Here is a 22,902-nt window from a genome sequence, read left to right as displayed (position 1 = left end):
ACAGTCTAGGTTTATGAGGGTGGGCGAGCCATTTGAACAGAAGCACTGGATGCCAGAAATAGATTAAAGAATTTATTATAGAAAAGAATTGTCCCTAACACAAAATTAATAAGCTTAAAGAGTATCAGTACTAAATCAATATACATACTCAACACAACGCAGAGCATCTTAGAATGATGGAACCCCATATGAAAACATTTGACAGCCCTGGAGGTCAGACCTCTCAGATTCTGAAGAGAAGATCCCAATTAGTTCCCCCTGCATTTAATTAAATATCCTTTGCAATTGCCCTTGCCAAACCCACTGTATAGGGAGCTTTAGCCCATGTTTTTCCACTTGCTGAACCAGGATGTTGCCCAGTGTCTAATTTATTTTGTGCAGTTGGTCTTCTCTCGCTTCTCCTTTGAAGCCTCGAAGCTGCACTTGGGCAAAATCCAGCTTTTTCTCTTGCCAGCAAACACTTAGCCATTTGTTCAGAATCCTTTGATCAAATCTTATCAGCCATTAGCCTGATATGAATATTTATTTATTTATTTATTTGATTTATATCCCGTCCTTCTAGCAGGAGCCCAGGGTTGCAATAAGGGCAAAATAATGGGATTCAATTCTCCTAGGCTATTCTCATGGTGGACAACCAGATGCCCCTTATGGGAAGCCCACAAGCAAGACCTGAGTGCAACAGTGTCCCCTCTCCCTACCTGGCCCAGTGATTCCCAGCAACTGGTGTTCAGAGCCATGTTGCCTCTGACAGTGGAGTTAGCCCTGTCAGCATACTTTTTTGGTGGTACAGAACCCTGCAATCTAGGGATTAATGTGGCAGAGGGGTATATCAAAAGGATCCTTCCTCCACGTTTTGTGTCACTTTCCAGAAGAGTATGAGGAGGATGCTTTATTTATTTAACTCTCTGGTGGCATCTGGTGGCCAGAGAGGTTTCTGTTTCCCCAGCCTTCCACATATATGAACTTCAGCACAGGGCAAACTGGCTGTTGCTACTTGGAATGGATGGAAGGATTTGTTCATTTGGGTTCTTTCCGTTTCTCATTTTTAAAACCTTAACTTCAGCTCTCACATTTCTGAAGCAACTTGCTTTTAAAAAAAAAAAACATTCTCATGAAAATCCTTTGGCATTTTACTGCAAATTTCTTCCAATAGACACCTTTTTGTATGTAGTTTTGACTCACGTACACATTTTTGCAAGCACTTTCTCTGAATGCAATGCGTGTGTCTGTACTTTCACTAACATCTTTATTTTTATACACACTTCCCTCTAATAGATGCATTCTTGTAAGTATTGTTTCGTTGAAGAACTGCATTGCAAAATATGAAGAAGTGCACATTTCCAAGGGTGCCTGTATTTCAGTTCTCATGTTGTTTTAGAAAGTGCAGATTTTGGATTCGCTTTTCAATGTGAACTGAATCAAATTTCTCCTCTGTCCCTGCTGCTTGGCTATACACAGTTTTACAAGCTGCCAAAATCGAGACATATATTTGTCCTGCCCCTGATAACCATGTCTAGAAATCTAAAAGAGCACACATTTCTGTTCCCATAAGATGGCTGTTCTGTTCTTGGGGCAAGGTTGCCATTCAAGGACCTGGGATGTTAATGGGCAGGAAGGACCAAGCAAAGCTCTTTAACCAGCATGGAGATGCAGTGTTGGAAGCAGCAACACTTGTCTAGGGTTGTGGGGGGTCACAGACCCATTAACATTTTTGGGAGCAGGATCCCAACCAGGTCCCTATGAGCATGCCAGTCAGCATGAAAAGGGAGCATTCTAGCCACTGAGAAAAGCCCTTGTCCTTTTGTGCAGATTGAAGCCAATCAGAGTGAAAGGAGGTAAGTTAGCCACTGAGAAGACTCTTCTCAGTAGCTAGGACACAGATTCCCCCTTCATGCTGATTGGCTCCTAGGGACGTCTGTTGTAGAGGGGTGTGGACCTGCAAGATGAAAGGGAGAGCACGGGAGATGAGGGAAAGTGGGAAAAGATGTGTGTGGCACAACTAACATGAAGTGATCCTGCACTTTTGAATTTGCTACTGATTTATACCTATGAAAGGCAAGGGACAGTCATCAATACAAAGCAGGGATGGGGAACCTCAATTTGGGGGGTGAATGCAGTCTTCCAGGCTTCTCTCTCTGGCACTCAGGACTCTGCCCAGGAATTCCTGCTTGAACTGGAATGGAATCCTCTCAATTTTTATGTTTTGTTTTTAAGGGTGGCCCCCTGGTGGTTGTTAATGATCCAATTCCTTTTTCCTCTGCTATCGTTTCATTTTTCTTCTCTGTCTCTCTCACACACACATTTTCTTTGCAGAGAGGTATCGATATTGCAATCGTGATTTATTCACAAGTCTCCGCTGGTATCAATCTTTATTCTGAACTCTGTAATGATTGCCTGTTTACATTCCTTTTCAAGTGCACGGCGGATCAGCTTAAGGCAGATAATCAAGTCAGTGTCTTCTCCCCTACTGCTTACAATCAACACCTCATTCCTCCTGCTGCTTTCTGTCTCTCAGTTACAATCAACACTTCACTGACATCAGTGAAAGGGAATGCTCATATAGAAAGCAGATGGATAAAAGTATTACACTATCAATGATTTCAAAGTGATTAAAAAAAAAGAATCGGAAAAAAAGAATGAATCAGAAACCAGGGGCAGAGAGTTGCTATTTCAAAATCCCCCCCCAAAGACAGAGAATATCAGAAATAATAATTAATCCAATGGCAAATACTGCAGAAACACAGCCCATTGCTAGCTTGAACTGTGAGAATGACTTTTGCTTGCCTGGCTGGAGAAGGGTGTGTTCTGTGTGTGTGTGTGTAGAAACCACAGACTTTTGTAAGGTTGGAATGCAGCGTAACATACAAAGGAAAGAGTTGCATCTTTTGCTCCTCCCTCTTTTGCCTTTGGCTCCACCCACCACTGGCATGCTCTTCATGAGTGAATGTGGCCCTCAGTCTGAAACGGGGTGAAGACTGAGTCTGCTGGGGAGGGTGATGGCTGTTCCTATCTGTGGCCTCTTGCTCAGCTTTTTTTAAAATCTTCCCCAGCCCTCCAGGTACAACTGGGCAGTCCCACAAGCCTTCAGCATCAGCTGAAAGGCAACCAAAAATGCCTTTTTCCCTGTGGCTGTTACCATGTGAAATAAATGCTGTGACAGCAATCGTAGATCTGCTAAGAAAGGGGCAATTTTTATCATTTTTGAGCAATTTTTGGCTCAGCAATATGACATGTGAGAAGGATCTTGGAATTGTCGTTGATCACAAGCTGAATATGAGCCAACAGTGTGAAGCGGCTGCAAAAAAGGTAAATGCTATATTAGGCTGCATTAACAGAAGTATAGTTTCCAAATCGTGTGAAGTATTAGTTCCCCTCTATTCAGCACTGGTTAGGCCTCATCTTGACTACTGTGTCCAGTTCTGGTCTCTGCACTTCAAGAAGGATGCAGACAAACTGGAACAGGTTCAGAGGAGGGCAACAAGGATGATCAGGGGACTGGAAACAAAGCCCTATGAGGAGAGACTGAAAGAACTGGGCATGCTTAGCCTGGAGAAGAGAAGACTGAGGGGGGATGTGATAGCACTCTTCAAGTACATGAAAGGTTGTCAAATAGAGGAGGGCCGGGATCTCTTCTTGATCGTCCCAGAGTGCAGGACACAGAATAATGGGCTCAAGTTGCAGGAAGTCAGATTTCAACTGGACATCAGGATAAAATTCCTGTTAGAGCCGTATGACAATGGAACCAATTACCTAGAGAGGTCGTGGGCTCTCTGACACTGCAGGCATTCAAGAGGCAGCTGGACAGCCATCTGTCGGGAATGCTTTCATTTGGATTCCTGCATTGAGCAGGGGGTTGGACTTGATGGCCTTATAGGCCCCTTCCAACTCTACTATTCTATGATTCTATTATTCTATGATCTGCTAGGGATTGTTTGCTGACGTCACTCCAGTCCTTCTCAAATTGGGCACATGTCTTCATACATTATACTGTTTAAATTTTTTAAATTGTGTTTTAAATTGTTTCTATAAGATCTGTTTTAAATTGTATTTGTTTTAATGTTTTTAGTTACTGTAAACCACCCAGAGAGCTTCGGCTATGGGGCGGTATACAAGTATAATAAATATATATAAATAAATAAATTGGTGGCTTCCTATTTATGAATTGGAGTGCTGCTGAAGGCAAAGCGGAGAGTAAACTCATGTCCTCTGTTCAAAATGAAATTTCACCCTTAACAGCAGTTTTCCAGTGTGACACTGCACCAGCAGAGGGCACTGCATGCCAACAATCATGTAGGAAAGTCATTGGGTTGCCATGATTCTTTGGGGGAAGGTATGTGCTTCAAATGTACGGTGTGGATGTGACCTAGGGCTTTGTTGGGTACAAGCCTTACTTTTTTTACTTTTGTACACCACTCTGATAATCATACATTGAATGGTGATGAAAAAAATTGATTGAGGGTTACTCCATGCCACAGATTTCCCTAAACTGGTGCCCTCCAGATGTTTGGGACTCCAACTCCCATAGCCCTGGCTATCCTTGCCAATTGTAGCCCCAAACAGCTGGAGGGCACCAAGCTGTGGAAGGCTGTCATAGGTAGTATGCCAGGAATAGCCAACATAGTGCCCAAGGGATGTCCTTTAACCTCCAACTTGTTATGTACATTTATATAGATATTGGCAGAGATTGTCAACGGTCTGAGCTGCGCGTGTGCCAATGTGTGCATTTTCCTAAGTAGCAGGCTTTTATCTTGCATTTATAGCGCTGAGACTTAAGACTTAGTGAAATAAGAAAAGCTATTTTATTTATAGAAATAAAATGTCAATGTACTGCCTTCAAGTCGATCTCGACTTACGGCGACCCTATGAATAGGGTTTTCATGAGGCTGAGCGGCAGTGACTGGCCCAAGGTCAACCAGGGAGTTTCATGGCTGTGTGGGGATTCTAAGCCTCCACCGCTGCCTGGAGGAAAGGATATATATAGAGAGAAAGAATGTGGGGGTCCCCAACTATGCTTTTGCCCTGGGCCCCGCTCATGCTAAGGGTGGGCCTGCTGAGAGCAATGCCGTCAGGAGTCTAGACCAAGAGGCACCCAAGGCAGAATGGTCAAAGCTGAGACACCAGACTAAGATGCATCCAAACTCAGAGGAAGGCAATGGTAAACCCCCTCTGAATATCTGTTAAGAAATATGGAAAACTAAACAGTGGCCCACAGACTGGAAGTGTTCAATATACATCCCAATTCCAAAGAAAAGGGATCCCAGGGAATGCAGTAATTATCAAGAATGGAAATGGACTGCCTTCAAGTCAATCCCGACTTATGGTGACCCTATGAATAGGGTTTTCATGGTAAGCAGTATTCAGAGGGGGTTTACCATTGCCTTCCTCTGAGTATGAGAGGCAGTGACTGGCCCAAGGTTACCCAGTGAACTTTGTCGCTGTGTGGGGATTCAAACCCTGGTCTTCCAGGTCATAGTCCAGCACCTTAACCACTACACCATCGAACTATTGCCTTAATATCCCATGCAAGTAAAGTAATGCTCAAGATTCTACAACAAAGGCTCTTACCATATATGGAGCGAGAAATGCCAGACGTCCAAGCTGGATTTAGAAAGGGAGATCACCAGAGATCATATCGCAAACATACGTTGGATAATGGAATGGACCAAGGAATTTCAGAAGAAAATCACCCTGTGCTTTATAGATTACAGCAAAGCCTTTGACTGTGTAGATCATGAAAACTATGGAATGCTTTAAAAGAAATGGGGGTGCCTCAGCATCTGATTGTTCTGATGTGTGACCTATACTCTGGACAAGAGGCTAGTGTAAGGACAGAATATGGAGAAACCGTTTGGTTCCCCATCAGAAAGGGTGTGAGACAGGGGTGTATTTCATCACCCTATTTACTTAATCTATACGCAGAACATATCAGATGGAAAGTGGAATTGGACCAAGATGAAGGAGATGTGAAAATTGGAGGGAGAAATTTTAATATATGCAGACGATACCATACTATTAGCAGAAACCAGTAATGATTTAAAATGAATACTGATGAAAGTTAAAGAGGAAAGCACAAAAACAGGATTACAGCTGAACATCAAAAAGACTAAAGTAATGACAACAGAAGATTTATGTAACTTTATAGTTGACAACGAGGACATTGAACTTGTCAAGGATTATCAATAGCTTGGCACAGTCATTAACTAAACTGGAGACAATAGTCAAGAAATCAGAAGAAGGCTAGGACTGGGGAGGGCAGCTGTGAGAGAACTAGAAAAGGTCATCAAATGCAAAGATGTATCATTGAACACTAAAGTCAGGATCATTCAGACCATGGTATTTCCGATCTCTATGTATGGATGTGAAAGTTGGATAGTGAAAAAACCGGATAAGAGAAAAAGCAACTCCTTTGAAATGTGGTGTTAGATGAGAGCTTTGCACATAACATGGACTGTGAAAAAGACCAATAATTGGGTGTTAGAACAAACGAAACTAGAACTATCACTATTCCGGATCTCTATGTATGGATGTGAAAGTTGGACAGTGAAAAAAGCGTATAAGAGAAAAATCTGCTCATTTGAAATGTGGTGTTAGAGGAGAGCTTTGCACATAACATGGTCTGTGAAAAAGACAAATAATTGGGTGTTAGAACAAATTAAACCAGAACTATCACTAGAAGCTAAAATGATGAAACTGAGGTTATCATACTTTGGACACATAATGAAAAGACATGATTCACTAGAAAAGGCAATAATGCTGGGAAAAACAGCAGCAAGTAGAAAAAGAGGAAAGCCAAACAAGAGATGGATTGATTCCATAAAGGAAGCCACAGACTTGAACTTACAAGATTTGAACAGGGTGGTTCACGACAGATGCTCTTGGAGGTCACTGATTCATAGGGTTGCCATAAGTCGTAATCAACTTGAAGGCACATAACAACAACAACAACCTGTTCCCCTAAATACTTTGGGCAAAACTTGACAAAACCACGATGGATAAAAGACTCCTATTCTTAATAACTCAGTTGTACCAACAGACTTCCTTTCGAGTGAAATGTGGCAGGGGAGGGGAACTAACAAATTCAATTAAAACAAACACGGGAGTTAGGCAAGGATGCATACTATCTCCTCTCCTATTTAATCTTTTTTTAAATGATCTGTCATCTTATTGCCAATCATTGACCTTTCATGCTCCTAAATTAGCTGATAAACGATGCCCACTACTTTTATATGCAGACGACCCCGTACTCCTATCTCTATCTAAAGTAGGACTAAAACGGCTATTTCGAGCTTTTATGCAGTACTGTCAGGACAACAAATTGGCTATAAATTACACCAAAACCAAAATTTTAGTATTCGCTAATCATTTTCAGCCCTCGGTGTGGAATATAAATGGACAGAAAATTGTACAAGTAAACAAATTTAAATATCTGTGTATCCTTTTTCACACATCACTATCTTGGACATCCCATATTCAGGCGGCCATAGCAACAGCAAGAAATTCTGTCAAAGGTATTCTAAGATTTTTTTATACCAAAGGAGGTCAATTTATACCAGCTGCTCTGAAAGCTTTCAGTTCTAAAATATTTCCCCAATTGTTATATGGAATCCCGCTTTGGATCGGAGCATATAACTCATCTGTAGAGGTAGTTTTATCATCCTTTCTGAGACAAATTTACGGTCTACCCAAATGCGCCCCAACAGTGGCACTTAGATTAGAATCTGGTTTAATCTCGCTACAATCCCATGCATGGTCTATTGCTTCCAATTATTGGTGTAAAGTGGTATATGAAAACACCCCTAGTTACTCTTTATTATGGAAAGATTCATATAATTCACTCTGGGCAAAAACTTTTAGCTCACATCTTACAAGCATAGGTTTATCACCAGAATATTTAACATCTCAAGAGCCAACTTCGAGAAAACATTTTATTCGAACTCGGCTTAGAGATATAGACTATCAACATGCAATTTCTGCAGCCTCCTCTACTTGTTCTCCGATTTATTTTGACCTACATTATGATCTACTGAGTTACTCCCACTATTTGGACTTCCTCACTATCCCTAAATATTGTACAGTCTACACTAAGGCTAGATTTAACTGTCTAGCCTCGGCATTACTGGAGGGGAGATTTCAGGGGATCCCTTTTGCTAACCGGATTTGCCCATGTAAAGCTGATGTGATTGAAACTCTTTTTCATGTTATCTTCGATCGTGTTCTATATGAGGAGGAACGCAAAAAAATTATTATGCCAATAACAAACAAGTTTCCTCATAAACCAGATAACAGGTTACTTACCCTTTTGCTATCTTGTTTTAACAGTGATATTAGTTTGTCTGTAGCTAAATTTCTTTTCATTGCCCAACGAATTCGTAAGGGTTATCCTTCACCTGATGTTTAGGACATTTGAAGTATTTCATGTTTTAATATAATATAGACCACAATAGTCTGATGTTTTATCCTTTTGATTTTCCTTATATTTCTGTTCCAATTTATGTAATATTGGTTTTATGTATATAGGTCTATGACCGTAATAATAAATGATGATGATGATGAACCTGTTCCCCTAACACAGCTACAATTCTCAGAGTGGTTTAACAATCAGTCCCTATTCCCAGGGCACTCTTGGGATTGTAGTCCTGGGAAGGGAACAGGGGCCTCCTAACAACTCTCAGCACCCTTAACAAATGACAGAATTCTTTGGGGGAAGCCATGACTGTTTAAAGTGGTGTAATACTGCTTTAAATGTAGAGTGCAGATGGGGCCTAACTTAGGTCCATTGATTTCAATGGCTCTACTCTGAGTAAAAGTTAGTTGACTACAACCCTAATTTATTTATTTAATGAAAACTGTATACCTGTCATTGTCAAAACCTCTAAGCGATTTCCATAAAATATACATTAAAATTATATTTAAAAAGCTAGAAGTTATAAACAAGTTGACCAAAAATCAATTCCAAATTCATTGTTAAAAATATGCATGATCAAAAATGAAAATTACCTATTAAAAGCTTTATATATTGGAATAATTTCAGTGGGTCTATTCTGTGTAGGACTTGGTTGGATACAACTCTTTGAGTGTTATTGTAACCCACTTTGGGATTATTTTATAATGAAAATTGGGAAACAAGTCTGATAAATAACAAAATGCAATTTAAGTCAAGCAAGAAAAAGGCCATTTAAACCATTATTTGAAATTACATTTCCTGTTCCTAGTCCCTTGTATGATTTCCTAAACAATGCAGCAACTAAGATTGCTTTAATGTACAACTTAAAAGAGCATTTTTACCCTGTCGTCCCATTCTGAAATTCCCCAACCATTTGAGAGGACCCTGAAAGAAGAAAATCCTCAGAAGAACATTCCTGGTTCTAAGCTGGAGTGAGGAGATCATAGGGATAGTGTTCATAGGTGGGCTTCAATGTGCATATATGGGAGGCTTTGGTTTGGTGGATCAAGTATTTGGGTTGCATCCCATGTTAGTCCTACTCAGAACCCATTGAAATGGATGGGCATGACTAACTTAGTCTACTCTGAGTGAGACTTTATGGGGCTCAATATTTCAAGGGAGGGGGAGGGGGAGACAATATGTTTCCTTCTTTTGCCTCATAAGCATGTCACCCACTCTGCTAGGTCATTTACAATCCGCCCTGCTGACGGAAATGACAGGACTCCATAACCAAAAAATAAGACTATCCCATGGATGCCGTTCTCAACATGGATCCATTTCACTGGCACCCCGTTGTCCTCTAACCGCTTCTTGTACAGAAGCCCATCATCCCTAAGCACATCAAACTCACAGGTCAAAATGCATGTGTGTGGAAGCTTGCAGATGACGGCATCTTCAGCAAAAAGTGGTGAAAACGTCACCTCCAACATTTGCTTCATTTCTTCGTACACCTTAGGTTTAAATTTACGTAAAGCAGGGTCTTGCGGTTTGTAGCCTCTTACTTTAAATTTTTCAGGAATGAGGTCTGCATTCACCCATTTCTGGTACTTCAGCCTGATAGCCTCAGGAACATGGCAGCCTTCCAAGACATCATTTACTAGAGATACCTTCTTATTCAGGTAAATACAGCTGAAAAAGATGACTAGTTTCCTCCACAAGAATGCCACTTTGCTGTTCTGCTGATATGAAGGCAAGTAAAAGTCCATCCCCTGCAGTCCTGGATAGATCAACATCTGAGCATGAACTCTGGGGAGATCTTTTCTGTCCCCCAGCAACTGGCAAATCTGTGTGGCAAAATTGGCTCCACAGCTGTCCCCACCAATGATAATACGGGAAGCTTCCACCTGATAATCTTCAGCTTTCTTCATGAAGTGGACAGCAGCCTTGAGACATTCGGCATACTGGTTTGGGTAAGGGTTCTCTGGGCCAAGCCCATAACTAGAAAGAGCAAAGGCAACATCATTACTCCTCATCAGATGTGCTCAAGAATTTACTTCCTGTTTTCATAAGTTGAACAGCAGGTTGGAGGCACTTGGGACTGGGTGCTGATGTCCCAATGGCAGTGCGGTCAGAGGCATGGGGGTGACATTGCAGTGCTCAGAAATTATCTGTCTGTCTGTCTCCTTCTTAGTACCCCCTCTATCTATCTGTCTGTCTGTCTGTCCGTCCGTCCGTCCGTCCAACCAACCAACCAACCAACCAACCCTCTCTCTCTCTCTGTGCCCCCTCTATCTGTCTATCTATCTATCTATCTATCTATCTATCTATCTATCTATCTATCTATCTATCTATCTATCTATCTATCTATCTATCTATCTATCTATCTATCTATCTATCTATCTATCTATCTATCTGTCTATCTGTCTATCTGTCTATCTGTCTGTCTATCTGTCTATCTGTCTATCTGTCTATCTATCTATCTATCTATCTATCTATCTATCTATCTATCTATCTATCTATCTATCTATCTATCTATCTATCTATCTATCTATCTATCTATCTATCTATCTATCTATCTATCTATCTATCTATCTCCTCTGTGACCCCCTCATCCATTCATCTATCTATCTATCTATCTATCTATCTATCTATCTATCTATCTATCTATCTATCTATCTATCTATCTATCTATCTATCTATCTATGGCCTTCCTTCCTTCCTTCCTTCCTTCCTTCCTTCATCTCTATCTATCTATCTATCTATCTATCTATCTATCTATCTATCTATCTATCTATCTATCTATCTATCTATCTATCTATCTATCTATCTATCTATCTATCTATCTATCTATCTATCTATCTATCTATGGCCTTCCTTCCTTCCTTCCTTCCTTCCTTCCTTCCTTCCTTCCTTCCTTCCTTCCTTCCTTCCTTCCTTCCTCTCTATCTATCTATCTATCTATCTATCTATCTATCTATCTATCTATCTATCTATCTATCTATCTATCTATCTATCTATCTATCTATCTATCTATCTATCTATCTATCTATCTATCTATCTATCTATCTATGGCCTTCCTTCCTTCCTTCCTTCCTTCCTTCCTCCCTCCCTCCCTCCCCCCCCCTCTCTCTCTATCTATTGAAATGACTTGTTGATGAACATGGGGGAGAAATTTGATCCAGTTCACATTTTGAGCCCAATCTATCAAATTCACACTTTCTAAAACAATATGAGAACTGAAACCCAACCATCCTTTGAAATTTGCACGTCTCCACATTTTGTGATGCAGCTCTCCAACCAAATAATATTTACAAAAATGTATCTATTAGGAAGAAATATGAATTAAAATGAATTCATTATTTATTGATTTATCTCTTAAATTTATATCCCACCCTTCCAGCAGGAGGGCAGGGCAGCAAAGAAGCAGTGTAACAAAACACTTAAAACAATATATTAGTGAAAATAACATAGAAAGATTCATTCTATTAGGGGAAATTGCTTGCTGAAATGTGTACATTGATCAAAACTACCTGCAGAAATGTGTTTATTAGGAAAAGTTCACACAAAAATGCTGAATAATTTTCATGGTTTTTTTAAAACAATATGCAAATTGCTGTAGAGAACTGAATTTGAGGTTGGAAAAATTAGCAACTGAGAGAACTAAAATTGACAGATCCTTCCCTCCCTACTGATCCTAAGCTCTGGTGGGAGCAAGCATGTGTGTTACAGTTTTTAAGACACTAAGCTATGAAACAGAAAGTCTTAGGCTCATACCTTGATTGAAAAAGGAAAAACTGACCCAGCTGAGACCGAGCTCATTGTCCTATGTCAGAGGCAACCATTATTTACTCCAGTCACCACTAAAGATGGACAAATATGTCAATTACAGATCTCCAAGCTTCTCATTTTCCCAGAAACAGTGCTGGATGTGACAGATATAGGGCAGAATGGAAAATTATGCCTTTTTAAACCCTGCTTATTGGGGAATGATGTGAGTTGTAGTCGAATGCATCTGGAGGGCACAATGTTGGCTACTCCTGTAATAAAGGGTCAGTGAATTGCTTGCTGGGGAAAAGGGGCAGCCAGATGGATGTGCCTCATTACCCCTAAGTGTCCCTTCGTAACCAGTACAATACTGTCCAAATTAAAACAAAATCTAACCATTTCAAAATATTCAGATTCAAAATGATGTTGAATGTCATGTTTCGCTCTTTCTGCTGGTTTTTCAAGATATTATCCATGAACAATTGTGGAGTGGAGAAGACACTTACCTAACCGCTACGACCACCAAATCACATTCCTTGGCAATATGACGCAACATTCTCTCAAAGGCATCTGAAAGTGAGTATTTGTCAGTTACGATGCATACAAGTTCAGCCAAGCAAATATCCCAGTAAATGGATTGCAGGGGCTGGCTAGCTGACTTCCTAAAGCAGGGATGGAGAACCTTTTTTCAGGCTGAGGGCCACATTCCCTCACTGGCAACCTCCCAGGGGCCACATGCCAGTGGTGGTGGGCAGGGCCTGAGGGAAAAAAGTGGGTGGGGCAATGGATGTGACTCTTACCTTTGTACAATAGGCTACGTTCCAGGAAGTCCAGAGTCAGAGGTCCATTTAGGCAAGCAAGCAAAGAGCATCATCAATCAAAGAGCAACTGTGGTTCAGGGCCCTTGAGGAAAGTGTGGAGCAGAGCAAGAAAAGGATGTGGCCTAAAGATGAGCTATGAAGCCCAACTCCAGAGTTTGGAAAAGTTACTTTTGAACTACAACTCCCATCAGCCCAATCCAGTGGCCATGCTGGCTGGGGCTGATGGGAGTTGTAGTTCAAAAAAAGTAACTTTTCCAAGCTCTGGCAAGGATGGCTGGTGGGGAATGGGAGACTGAGCAAGTTGGGCAGCCAGATATAGGGCAAATGAGGCAGATAGGTAGCTGCTGGTGAGCAAGGCAAGTGGATGGGTGTGGAGCCAGTAGGCAAGCAGCTGGGGGGGGTGAGCGGCCATGGAGCAATTGGTGGTGGTGGCAGCAGCCTGGGAACGAAGCAGGTAAATGCCCAAGGTGGGGAGGTGGCTTAGGTGCACTGTACAGAGCTGCACAGCAGTGCCATTTGTCAAGGTGGAAGCAGTGGTGTGGGGCAGTTGCAGTGACACAGTGCAGAAACAGGTGAGGAGCGTTAGTGGGCCCGTGGTGGCCGGTGCATGCTAATGCCTGGAATAAAAGGGGGAGTTGGCTATGGGAGTGCAGTGTCTGGGGGCATGTGGGAGTGCCTGGGGGCTGATTTGCAAGTGTATGTGTGAGTCCCTGTGTGCATGTGTGTATGGGAGTGTCGTGTGTGTGTGTGTGTGTGTGTGTGTGTGTGTGTGTGAGAGAGAGAGAGAGAGAGAGAGAGAGAGACTCTGTTTATGTTTGGGGGTGCCTGGTGTGTGTGTTGGGGGGTGTTGGCGAGCAAAGTGGATGGGGGCAGAGCCACCCCAGTTACTTCACACCGAGAGAAAGATCACTAGTGATCTTATGGTACACAGGTGGTGAAGTTTACATTTGAGAAAGTGGCTAAGAACATCATCAGCTGCATTTCATGCATTTTCCAGTGCTGAGCCCCAATATGAAATATGACCCTGCACCATGTCCAGCGACGTTTTGCACCCATCTGCAAAAGGAGAAACTGTTGATGGCGATAGGCAATGTGTGCCTGGGCCCCTCGCCTGACTCTGTTGGGCATAGTTGACTCAGTGGAGGAATATGGAGGTGGGTGGGGTGCCTTGGAGGTACCTCTTGACACCTCATTACAAAATAATGCAGTGTGGATGAACTTTGGCAGCCAGACACCCATTCCTATGCGGTTGCCAACCTTCTGCATGCTATTTACTCTCCATCAGATACATTTCCAAATGCAGCATCTCCATCTCCAGATTAATCACTAGAAAAAAGAGGTCAAAAGCCTTGCCATGCTGTGGGTGAAACAACCACCCGCACAATGGGCAAATGGAGGAGGGAGGGATTGCCCTCTTCTTCCCTTCAGAGAAAGGGCAACAGGTTTTCCTTGACCTTACTGAGATCCATATTGCAATCAAACTGATCCCTAATTGTTCTTCTGCATACGATTGTTTAAACTTTCAAAGCTTGACGCAGTCTGGCTCCTCAGTTCTTATTTCTCATTCTAGCCCTGCTCAGGATCTCCGCTCCTCAAACTCTGTGCTTCTTACCCGTCCCAGGGTTGTTCGCTCTTTAGCTCGACTTCAGCCATTTTTCTTGTATTCCCGGAATTGTCTCCCGGAGCATTTGCAGACTGCTCCTTCAATTTCAATTTTATTTTAAGTCTTATTTTAAATCTTTTCTTTTCCTCCGTGGCGCAGAGTGGTAAGCGGCAGTAACGCAGCCGAAAGCTCTGCTCACGGCCGGAGTTCGATTCCAACGGAAGGAGGAAGTCGAATCTGCGGTAAAACGGGTCGAGGTCCACTCAGCCTTCCATCCATCCGTGGTCGGTAAAATGAGTACCCGGCATACGCTGGGGGGTAAAGGAAGGCCGGGGAAGGAACTGGCAATCCCACCCCATATATACGGTCTGCCTAGTAAACGTCGCAAGACGTCACCCTTAGAGTCGGAAATGACTTGCACTACAAGTGCGGGGACACCTTTACCTTCACCTTACCCCCAAAGCTTAGACTTTTCTTTTCTCTTTTCGATAATTTCGATACCTAGAGTGCATGTATTTGAAGTCCTCATTTTGTCCTCTATTTCTTTTGCCTCCCTTCCTTTGCTGTCCTCATTTTATTTTATTTAGATTGTACGCCTTTGTGGGCAGGGACTTTTCATTGTTTTATTTTATGTATAGGGCTATGTGCATCTGATGGTAGTATATAAATAATAATAATAATATAATAATAATAATAATAATATAATAATGATGATGATGATGATGGTTGGGGTCAAGGATGGGATCTGCATTTTGCTGCTGGCTTGATTTTCGCTCTGTCAGCCTTCCTTCTGGTACCACTTCAACAGGGATCAATGTTTGCTATTTGCTATAAATACCAATGCATTTCAACCCCACAAAAATATTGATATTAATATCAATATTTTTAAACTATTGATTTTTTGTAGATTTTTTTTTAAAAAAAATTTTTTAAATGAAATATAACATAGATATTTCTGAGGTGAATTTTTTTTTTAAATCTACTGCGGCCACGAAAAACCAGTAGAAAAAAACCTCACTCTGTGAGGCCCAACCCCCCCCCGAATCAATAGGAAACTCAGTGTCAAATTTGAATTTTGTGAAATTCAAGCACATCCCTAGTTGGGATTAGGTAGTGAAGAGGCCAGAAGCCCTGTAAAAGTGTGGTAGATTAGCAGCATATCTAGATTGTGAAGAGAGAAAACAAAGTAAATTAAGGGTGGATGGGGGCTTTTTAACACCCCTTGAAAAAACAAACTTCACAAAAATTCAGTGAAGCGCAATGCTATCTATCTGTCTATCTATCTATCTATCTATCTATCTATCTGTCTGTCTGTCTGTCTGTCTGTCTGTCTGTCTGTCTGTCTGTCTGTCTGTCTATCTATCTATGTGTTTACCTAACAAGAACACTCTACTTAATTATTTGTTCCGTCATAATTTAAACACGTCTCTTCTTCTTACCAATGCTTCCCAAACTACCGGCCCCTCCATGGAAGTAAAGTAAAGCTTTCCTTTTTTGGGTTGTCTTTTCTTTAAGCTGATAAATCCTGACTGGCACCTTGTCAAATGTCTGGTTCTGAATGAGAAGGGATGAATCCCGGCAACAGGGGAGCCCATTTGTTACAAGTCGCAAAAGACCTACAAGAGTGTATAGTCTCAGTTTCTCTAATGTGATTCCCTGTTTGCAAAACAAGAAAAGAAAAGAAACATATGAAAAATTAGTTTGGTTAGGTCAGACTATCACAGAATTGAAATTAGTGGAGAAACCGAAACAAACAGGGTCAAAGCTCTCAGTAGTTAACACACTCCCCTTTCATGCTTATTGGTTCCTAGGCATTAACAAGGATCTCATTCTCAACCCTGCAACACAAGAAACAGGGAGAGGGATGGATGTAATTAACACGAAGGGACCCTGCACTTCTGAGTTTGCCACTACGCTACTGGGAACCGGTGGCCCTCCAGCTCTTGTTGGACTCCACATCAGCCTCATCCAGCAAGACCAATGGTCATGGATGACAGGAAGTTATAATCCAGCAGCATCTGGAAAGCCACAGGTTCCACACTCCTGGTGTTAGCAAATGGATTCATTTTGCTTTTCACTGGTTTGTAAAAAGAATGCAGAACCCTAACACTGAGTATTCACCAAACAACAATATTGCTTTGGTAAAAAGTAAAACTTATAGCAAGCTCGGGTTTGGTATTCTCCACAACAGTACAAAGAAACAGCCTGCCTCTTTTTCTTTTAAGGAAGTGTCATATGAGTGCTTGGCTTTCAACAAAGGGTTACACCCAGCTAAGTCTCTCTCTCCCTCTCTCTCTCTCTCTCAGTTTATTTCAGGTCTATTATTTCCATAGTTCATATTCCAATAGTTTACAAAACTAGATCACCTTTCAGCAAACATTTCTCTTACGAACCAAATCCATTCTCTCACCTAAGCATCTCAGTAACCATTCTCATATGGATGGAACCTTGTGGGCCAAACTATTCTGGCTGCTATCAACAGGATCTTAACTGAGAACATTTGTCCTCCAGGAATATTTTCCTCTGTCCAATTAAACAAAACTAGCATTGGGGAGAAAGCCTCAGAGTTAACCATCATTAATGTACAATTTGCTTCCAAAATTCATAACCATTTAGACATTCCCACCACATGTAAGCGTGCATTTACAGTTGAACACTTCCAACATTTGAGATGTGCTACATAACCATTAGTCATATCCTACAAATGAATGATCCTACATTAGTCATATCCATTGACTTCAATGGGTCTGCTCTGAGTAGGACTGGTACTGGATACAAACTACTCAGAAGAAATTCTATTCAGTTTATGTTTAAAGGGAAATCTACTTAATTTGCACTTAGGCCAAACAAAACAGCATCCTTAAAATTTACACTTCTCCAATTTTTGCACTGCGAAGATCTGCAGCCGAGCAATGTTAACAAAATTCATGTACTGGGGTGGTAAAAGGTAAAGGTAAAGGTGTCCCTGCAGTTGTAGTGTGAGTCGTTTCCGACTCTTAGGGTGACGTGTTGCGACGTTTACTAGGCAGACCATATATATGGGGTGGGATTGCCAGTTCCTTCCCCGGCCTTTCTTTACCCCCCAGCATATGCCGGGTACTCATTTTACCAACCACGGATGGATGGAAGGCTGAGTGGACCTCAACCCGTTTTACCGGAGATTCGACTTCCTCCTTTCGTTGGAATCGAACTCCGGCCATGAGCAGAGCTTCGGCTGCATTACCGCCGCTTACCACAACATATTAAAAAATGCATTGCATTTGGTGACATTTTTTTTAAAAAATGACTAATTTTAAAAAAAATAAAAAATGTTTTAAAAATGTGTTTTAAAGTTGTTTTGTTTTAATGTATTTTAAAGTCCCTTTTTATGATGTTTTGAAGGGTTTTTAGTGCTTTTGTTTGCCGCCATGGGCTCCTGCTGTTCAACAAACAAGCAACCTTTAACTTTGCACAAGATCATAAAGAGCCCTGCTGGATCAGAACAAAGGCTTATGTAGTCTAGCAATCTCTTTCCCACAGAGGCAAACCAAATGCCTTTGGGAAGCCCACAAGCAGAACAGTAGCCCTCCCTTGCTATTTCCCACCTCCCAGCAACAGGTATCCAGAGCACACCACCATAGTGACTAGTTGCCATTCCATTATATTTGGTCTGGCTTGCATCCACCTCCAGAATTATTGCTCAATTTGGGGAATGTCTGCCATTAATTCACTTGATCAATACCATGTTTATTAGAAGCAATAAACCTTCACAATGCTAAAAATTAGTTCTGGATTGCATAGCATGACACTGTTTTCAGACCCTCAGTTCCTTGGTATCCCCCCCATCCATAGTACCAATTCACAAATATCCTTTAATAAAAACCACACATCTCAATATAATGGTATCCATGGATGTATCAAGACTGTTTTTGCATGCTATTTCACCAAAGTGTAGGAACACACTTGCACATCAATGCTGCACAACATCACACACCATTCTTGATGTTTGGTGTCCATAGGGACGTAAGAAATTGACTCATACTACCTCAATATTGTCTACACTGACTGGTAGTGACTCCCCGGGATTTCATACAGAAATCTTACCCAGTCCTCTGGAAATTCTAGGGGTTGCATCAAACTACTCAGATAAGACCCTATATTAGCCATATCCTACAAATGAATGACCCTACATTAGTCGTATCCATTGACTTCAATGGGTCTGCTCTGAGTAGGACTGGCACTGGATACAACCCTGAGGATTGAAACTGGGACCTTCTGCATTTAAAGCAGATGCTCTAACACTGAGCTACATCTCTTCCCCTATGTGAGCAGATATGAATGTAAGAAAACTCTGCTGGATCAGACCAAAAGGCCCATCCAGGCCAACATCCTGTTGGGCAACCAGGGAAGCCCACAAACACTGATGTTACTTGTGTGCAGGCAGCTGGGATTCAGAAGTGCACTGTCATTTAGCTATCAGAAAACAAATTGCAGTGGGTAGACCTATCCATTGTGAATGTGTCTATCCTGTCATAAGAAGAGTGGATGGGTGTGAGTGTGGACATTCATGTGGTTCACATTTTAAGATCTGCAGCCTCCGAACCAATAAACTGAAATCCAGCTATCCTTCAAAATTCAGATTTCTCTGGAAAAAACACAACCAAAACATGCACACATACACAAAAAGCATATATATTAGTGGAAACTGCACATAAAATATATTTGTTGGTAAAAAAAATGCATAGTATCGGCTAATTGTTAGGAAAAATTGTGTACATTAGGCAAAAAAAAGTTCATTTCAGAGGAAGTCTACTTCTGCCTACCATCTCCTTGGGAACAGCAGGCAGGGTTCAACTAGATGTACCCTTCGTGTAAACTGGGATGGGCAAACTGGGATATATCAATTTAGGTGTTTCTAATGTTCACATCTTTCCAAACTTATGTTTAGTTCATTCCATTTTTGCATCCTTCTGGATGAAAATTTGTGCATATTTTGGATGCATTTATCCTAAAACAAACATTTTTTGTACAAGTTTTGCCTAATGTGCACAATTGTTGTAAATAATTAGAAATGCTCTCAAAATATGCATGAATTTTCATCCAGACTGATGCAAAAATGGAGTGAACTGAACCTAAGAGTGAACCTGAGAGTAGAAAGATGGGAAACACCAAAACTGACAGATTTGCCTATACCAGTTCACATGCAAGGTATTGTCAAAAACACTTCATATCTAAAATGGCCCAGAGACAAAGAATTCTGCAGAAAGACATCTTGTCTGAGATGGAGCCTCTGAGAAGCATGACTTTGCAGTTTCCACAGCTGAAGCTAGTTAATTAGGCTCAAGCAAGAACACCTGCTTATCAGTGGAGACTGGTACATCAAGGCCACAGGCCTGGGAAGGTTTAGGGAGTACCTGACCTGAGCTCCAGAAAGGTTTCATCATCTGAAATCCCCCTGATTGGCTAATTAATTCTGGGCTGTTGCTGGGGATTTTTCCATAAGAATAGGATCCAGACCTTAGGTCTTTGGTCACTAATGTTGTTCAGGGATTGCTGATGCTACCTGAGTGGGGTTCCACCTTGCCATTCGCTAGCCAGGCTATACATCTCTGAGGAGATGTGGAACCATGAAGCGATTTTGCTGTTTACCTCTTTGTAAGTATAGAATAGGCTAGACAGTTTTCTTATTTTTGTCTGTGACTGTACCGCTCTGTATTTAACCTGGCCCACAGGAGTGTGGGTTTTACGGAACCAATTTGGCGCTATATTTGTGCACTTATATTTTGTTTAATAAAGTTACTTCACCACCAGTGTGTGTTCATTGCAGGAGCAGTGTGGCCCTGAATCCAATACCTTGGCTAACTGACCATGGACTACCATATCATTGGATATTTTGCCTATGGCTAAAAGACAAGGAGTGCACCTTTGGCCCTTGTCTGTTGGAATCCTTGGCAGGTCTAGTTCTGGCACTTTGGGTTTCCCCTTGGCCCAGAGTGTGTGACCGGATTAAGGGGTGGTGGCAGTCTACCTACTTTACAAGGTTTACTCGGCCCTGGTAAGGGAAGCGCAGGTTTGTGCCTTGCCAAGATCAACTGCCCTGGGACAGGGAATTGAGTCCTGGGACTGAACCGGGGGTGGTTCATGACAGGTATATCTAATTGAACCCGACCAACCGTTCCCAAGCAGATGCTAGGCAAGGATTAGGAATGGAAAGATCTGCCGATTTAAGTCCTCTCAGTTTCTCATTTTTCCAAACTTAAATTCAGTTCTCTGCATTTCTGCAGTAGTTTGCTATGTTTTTTTTAAAAAAATCCTCATGAAAATTCTCCAGTGTTTCCGTGCAAATTTCTCCTAATAAAACCCATTTTTGTAGGCAGTTTTAACTCATGTACAAATGTTTGCAAGCAATTTCTCATCACATAATGCATTCCTGTATGTTATTTTTGCCCCTATATTAATTTACATGCAGACCTCCCCCCAACATATGCATTGTTGCAAACACTGCTTGGTTGGTGAACTGCATTGCAAAATTCAAATAAGTGCAGATTTCAAAGGATGGCTGTGTTTTGGTTCTCCTATTGCTTCTGAAAGTGCGGATTTGATGGATTCAGCTTGAAATGTGAGCTGAATTGAATTTCACGCCCATCCCTAGCAGGGGTGGACTTCTTACCTCTCAGAGGTACCATAAAATCATCATGGCTATACCCATTGGTACCCTAGCCACACCTTCTTTTAAAAACATTCCACAATAGGCTTCTGACTGCTAAAATAATGAAAACTTACCAAAAGGAACACCGAGATGGACACACAGTTGTACAAGCGGAGTTTTAGTGGTTGGTCAATTCCTGGCGGTACGACAGCCTGTGTGTAGTGGATGATAACGGAGACCAGAAACAAAGCTGGGTATATAGCAACTGTGACAAGAACACATGTTATGAACTTGCAAAAGGACACCATGCCTCTTCACTTTGAGCAAATCGAACACTATGGGTTTGGCTTGATGCTCTTGGTGAAATGACCGCTTCACCTCTTGCATCCCCCAGGTGGCTCTTCTTGTAGATGATGAAGGAGCATAGGCACACAATGAAGTAGATATATGTCTGGATGCCAGAGTAGGCTACACTGTTATGAACTGACTCCACCTCTGGCCATAATGAAAACACCCATAAGAACATAAAGACTAGCTCCTGGCAGGAATTACATAAAATGTCGCAATGAAGGGCAGAACCTCAATTATAAAGTTAGGAGCGGAAGCAACTTCCTTCCCAAGGGAACAAACATTTAAAACTTTTATTCAGTTAACCAACTGTATTCCACTTCCACCCTCATATAGTTAAATAAGTAGATGCCGGGGTGGGGGATCTGTGGCTCTATAGAAGGGAAGGGCTGTAGCTCAGTGGTTAGATCATCTGCTTTGCATGCTGGTTCAATCCCCAATGGCATCTCCAGGGAGGGCTGGGAGAGACTCCCTGTCTGAAATGTTGGAGAGCCCCAGCCAGTCAATAGAGACAAACTGGATGGAACAATGGTCTGATGCATTATGGGGCAGTTACTCATGTTTCTACATTGCTGGAAGCTGCAGTACACCAACTTCTGGAGGGTTACAGGGTCTCTAAATGTGTGTGTGTGTGTGTGTACAATAGGAATGGGGGAGAACATCTGCCAAATTGGACCTGGCACTGGATTCCAGTTGAATTCGATAGTGCGCCATCTTTTCGGACCGTCACCTATTTCTTGCTGTGGCTGTAATCGGCACAGATTTTGCGGCCGTGGCTGCAAATCAGCAAGAATTTATTCTTTCGAACTTCCCCCCTATTTTACATTCAGTTATTTTTGTAAGCTCTGTAAATGGTGCAATTCCATTAAGAAGCCAGCGTTTCTTGCCCATGTGACCTCTGTCACTTGTCAATCCACCGCTCGCCAAGCCCTGGGCGTTGCTAGCAAGGAAAAGCAGCTTTAATTAGCCAATTTAAAACTGCATTTCATCATACTTGCAAATACCTGTGCTGTGGAGCCTCCTGGATTCATTCTTTAGCCCCTTTTTTCTCTGCTCTCACCTTCCCCCAAATTTTAGGAACCTCCCAATGAAGCCAGTTTTGAATCTAGATCATCCTAAAGGTAAAGGTAACCTTTTCATAAGCCTGACACCATTTGGCCCCAATCAGGTAACCTCCAAAGCTTTTGCCTTGGGATCCAGAAAGCACTTGGTGCAAGAGGAAACTGTTCCTCTCTTCCCAAACGGTTCTTTGGGATCTGCTCTTCATTGGTAAAGAATAGACGAACAAACACATATGCAGACATTTAACATACATTATAATACCTTGAGACGTCCATGGCTCCTGACGTTGATA

The 22,902-nt window shown here is 41.8% G+C and overlaps 1 protein-coding gene across 2 annotated transcripts; it reads right to left on the bottom strand.

The window, feature by feature from the left end:
* Positions 1-99: 99 nt before the first annotated feature.
* On the bottom strand, positions 100-21,622 carry LOC133372645 (arylacetamide deacetylase-like 3). 2 transcript variants are annotated; one of them, XM_061601527.1, is made up of 4 exons: positions 21,335-21,622; positions 16,012-16,228; positions 12,655-12,718; positions 100-10,381 (listed from the first exon to the last, which is right to left on the bottom strand). In XM_061601527.1, the coding sequence occupies exons 1-4, from the start codon at positions 21,506-21,508 to the stop codon at positions 9,601-9,603; spliced, it is 1,236 nt and encodes a 411-aa protein (XP_061457511.1). In that variant the 5' UTR covers positions 21,509-21,622; the 3' UTR covers positions 100-9,600. The 2 variants fall into 2 exon arrangements, with proteins under 2 accessions (XP_061457511.1, XP_061457512.1); XM_061601528.1 differs by lacking the exons at positions 16,012-16,228; positions 21,335-21,622 and adding an exon at positions 12,949-12,982.
* Between the last annotated feature and the right edge of the window lie 1,280 nt (positions 21,623-22,902).

The sequence above is a fragment of the Rhineura floridana genome, chromosome 18 (genome assembly GCF_030035675.1).
Source record: "Rhineura floridana isolate rRhiFlo1 chromosome 18, rRhiFlo1.hap2, whole genome shotgun sequence".
Lineage (NCBI taxonomy): Eukaryota > Metazoa > Chordata > Lepidosauria > Squamata > Rhineuridae > Rhineura > Rhineura floridana.
Note: the sequence above shows the minus strand (reverse complement) of the source record. Positions and strands in the feature narration are given on the sequence as shown.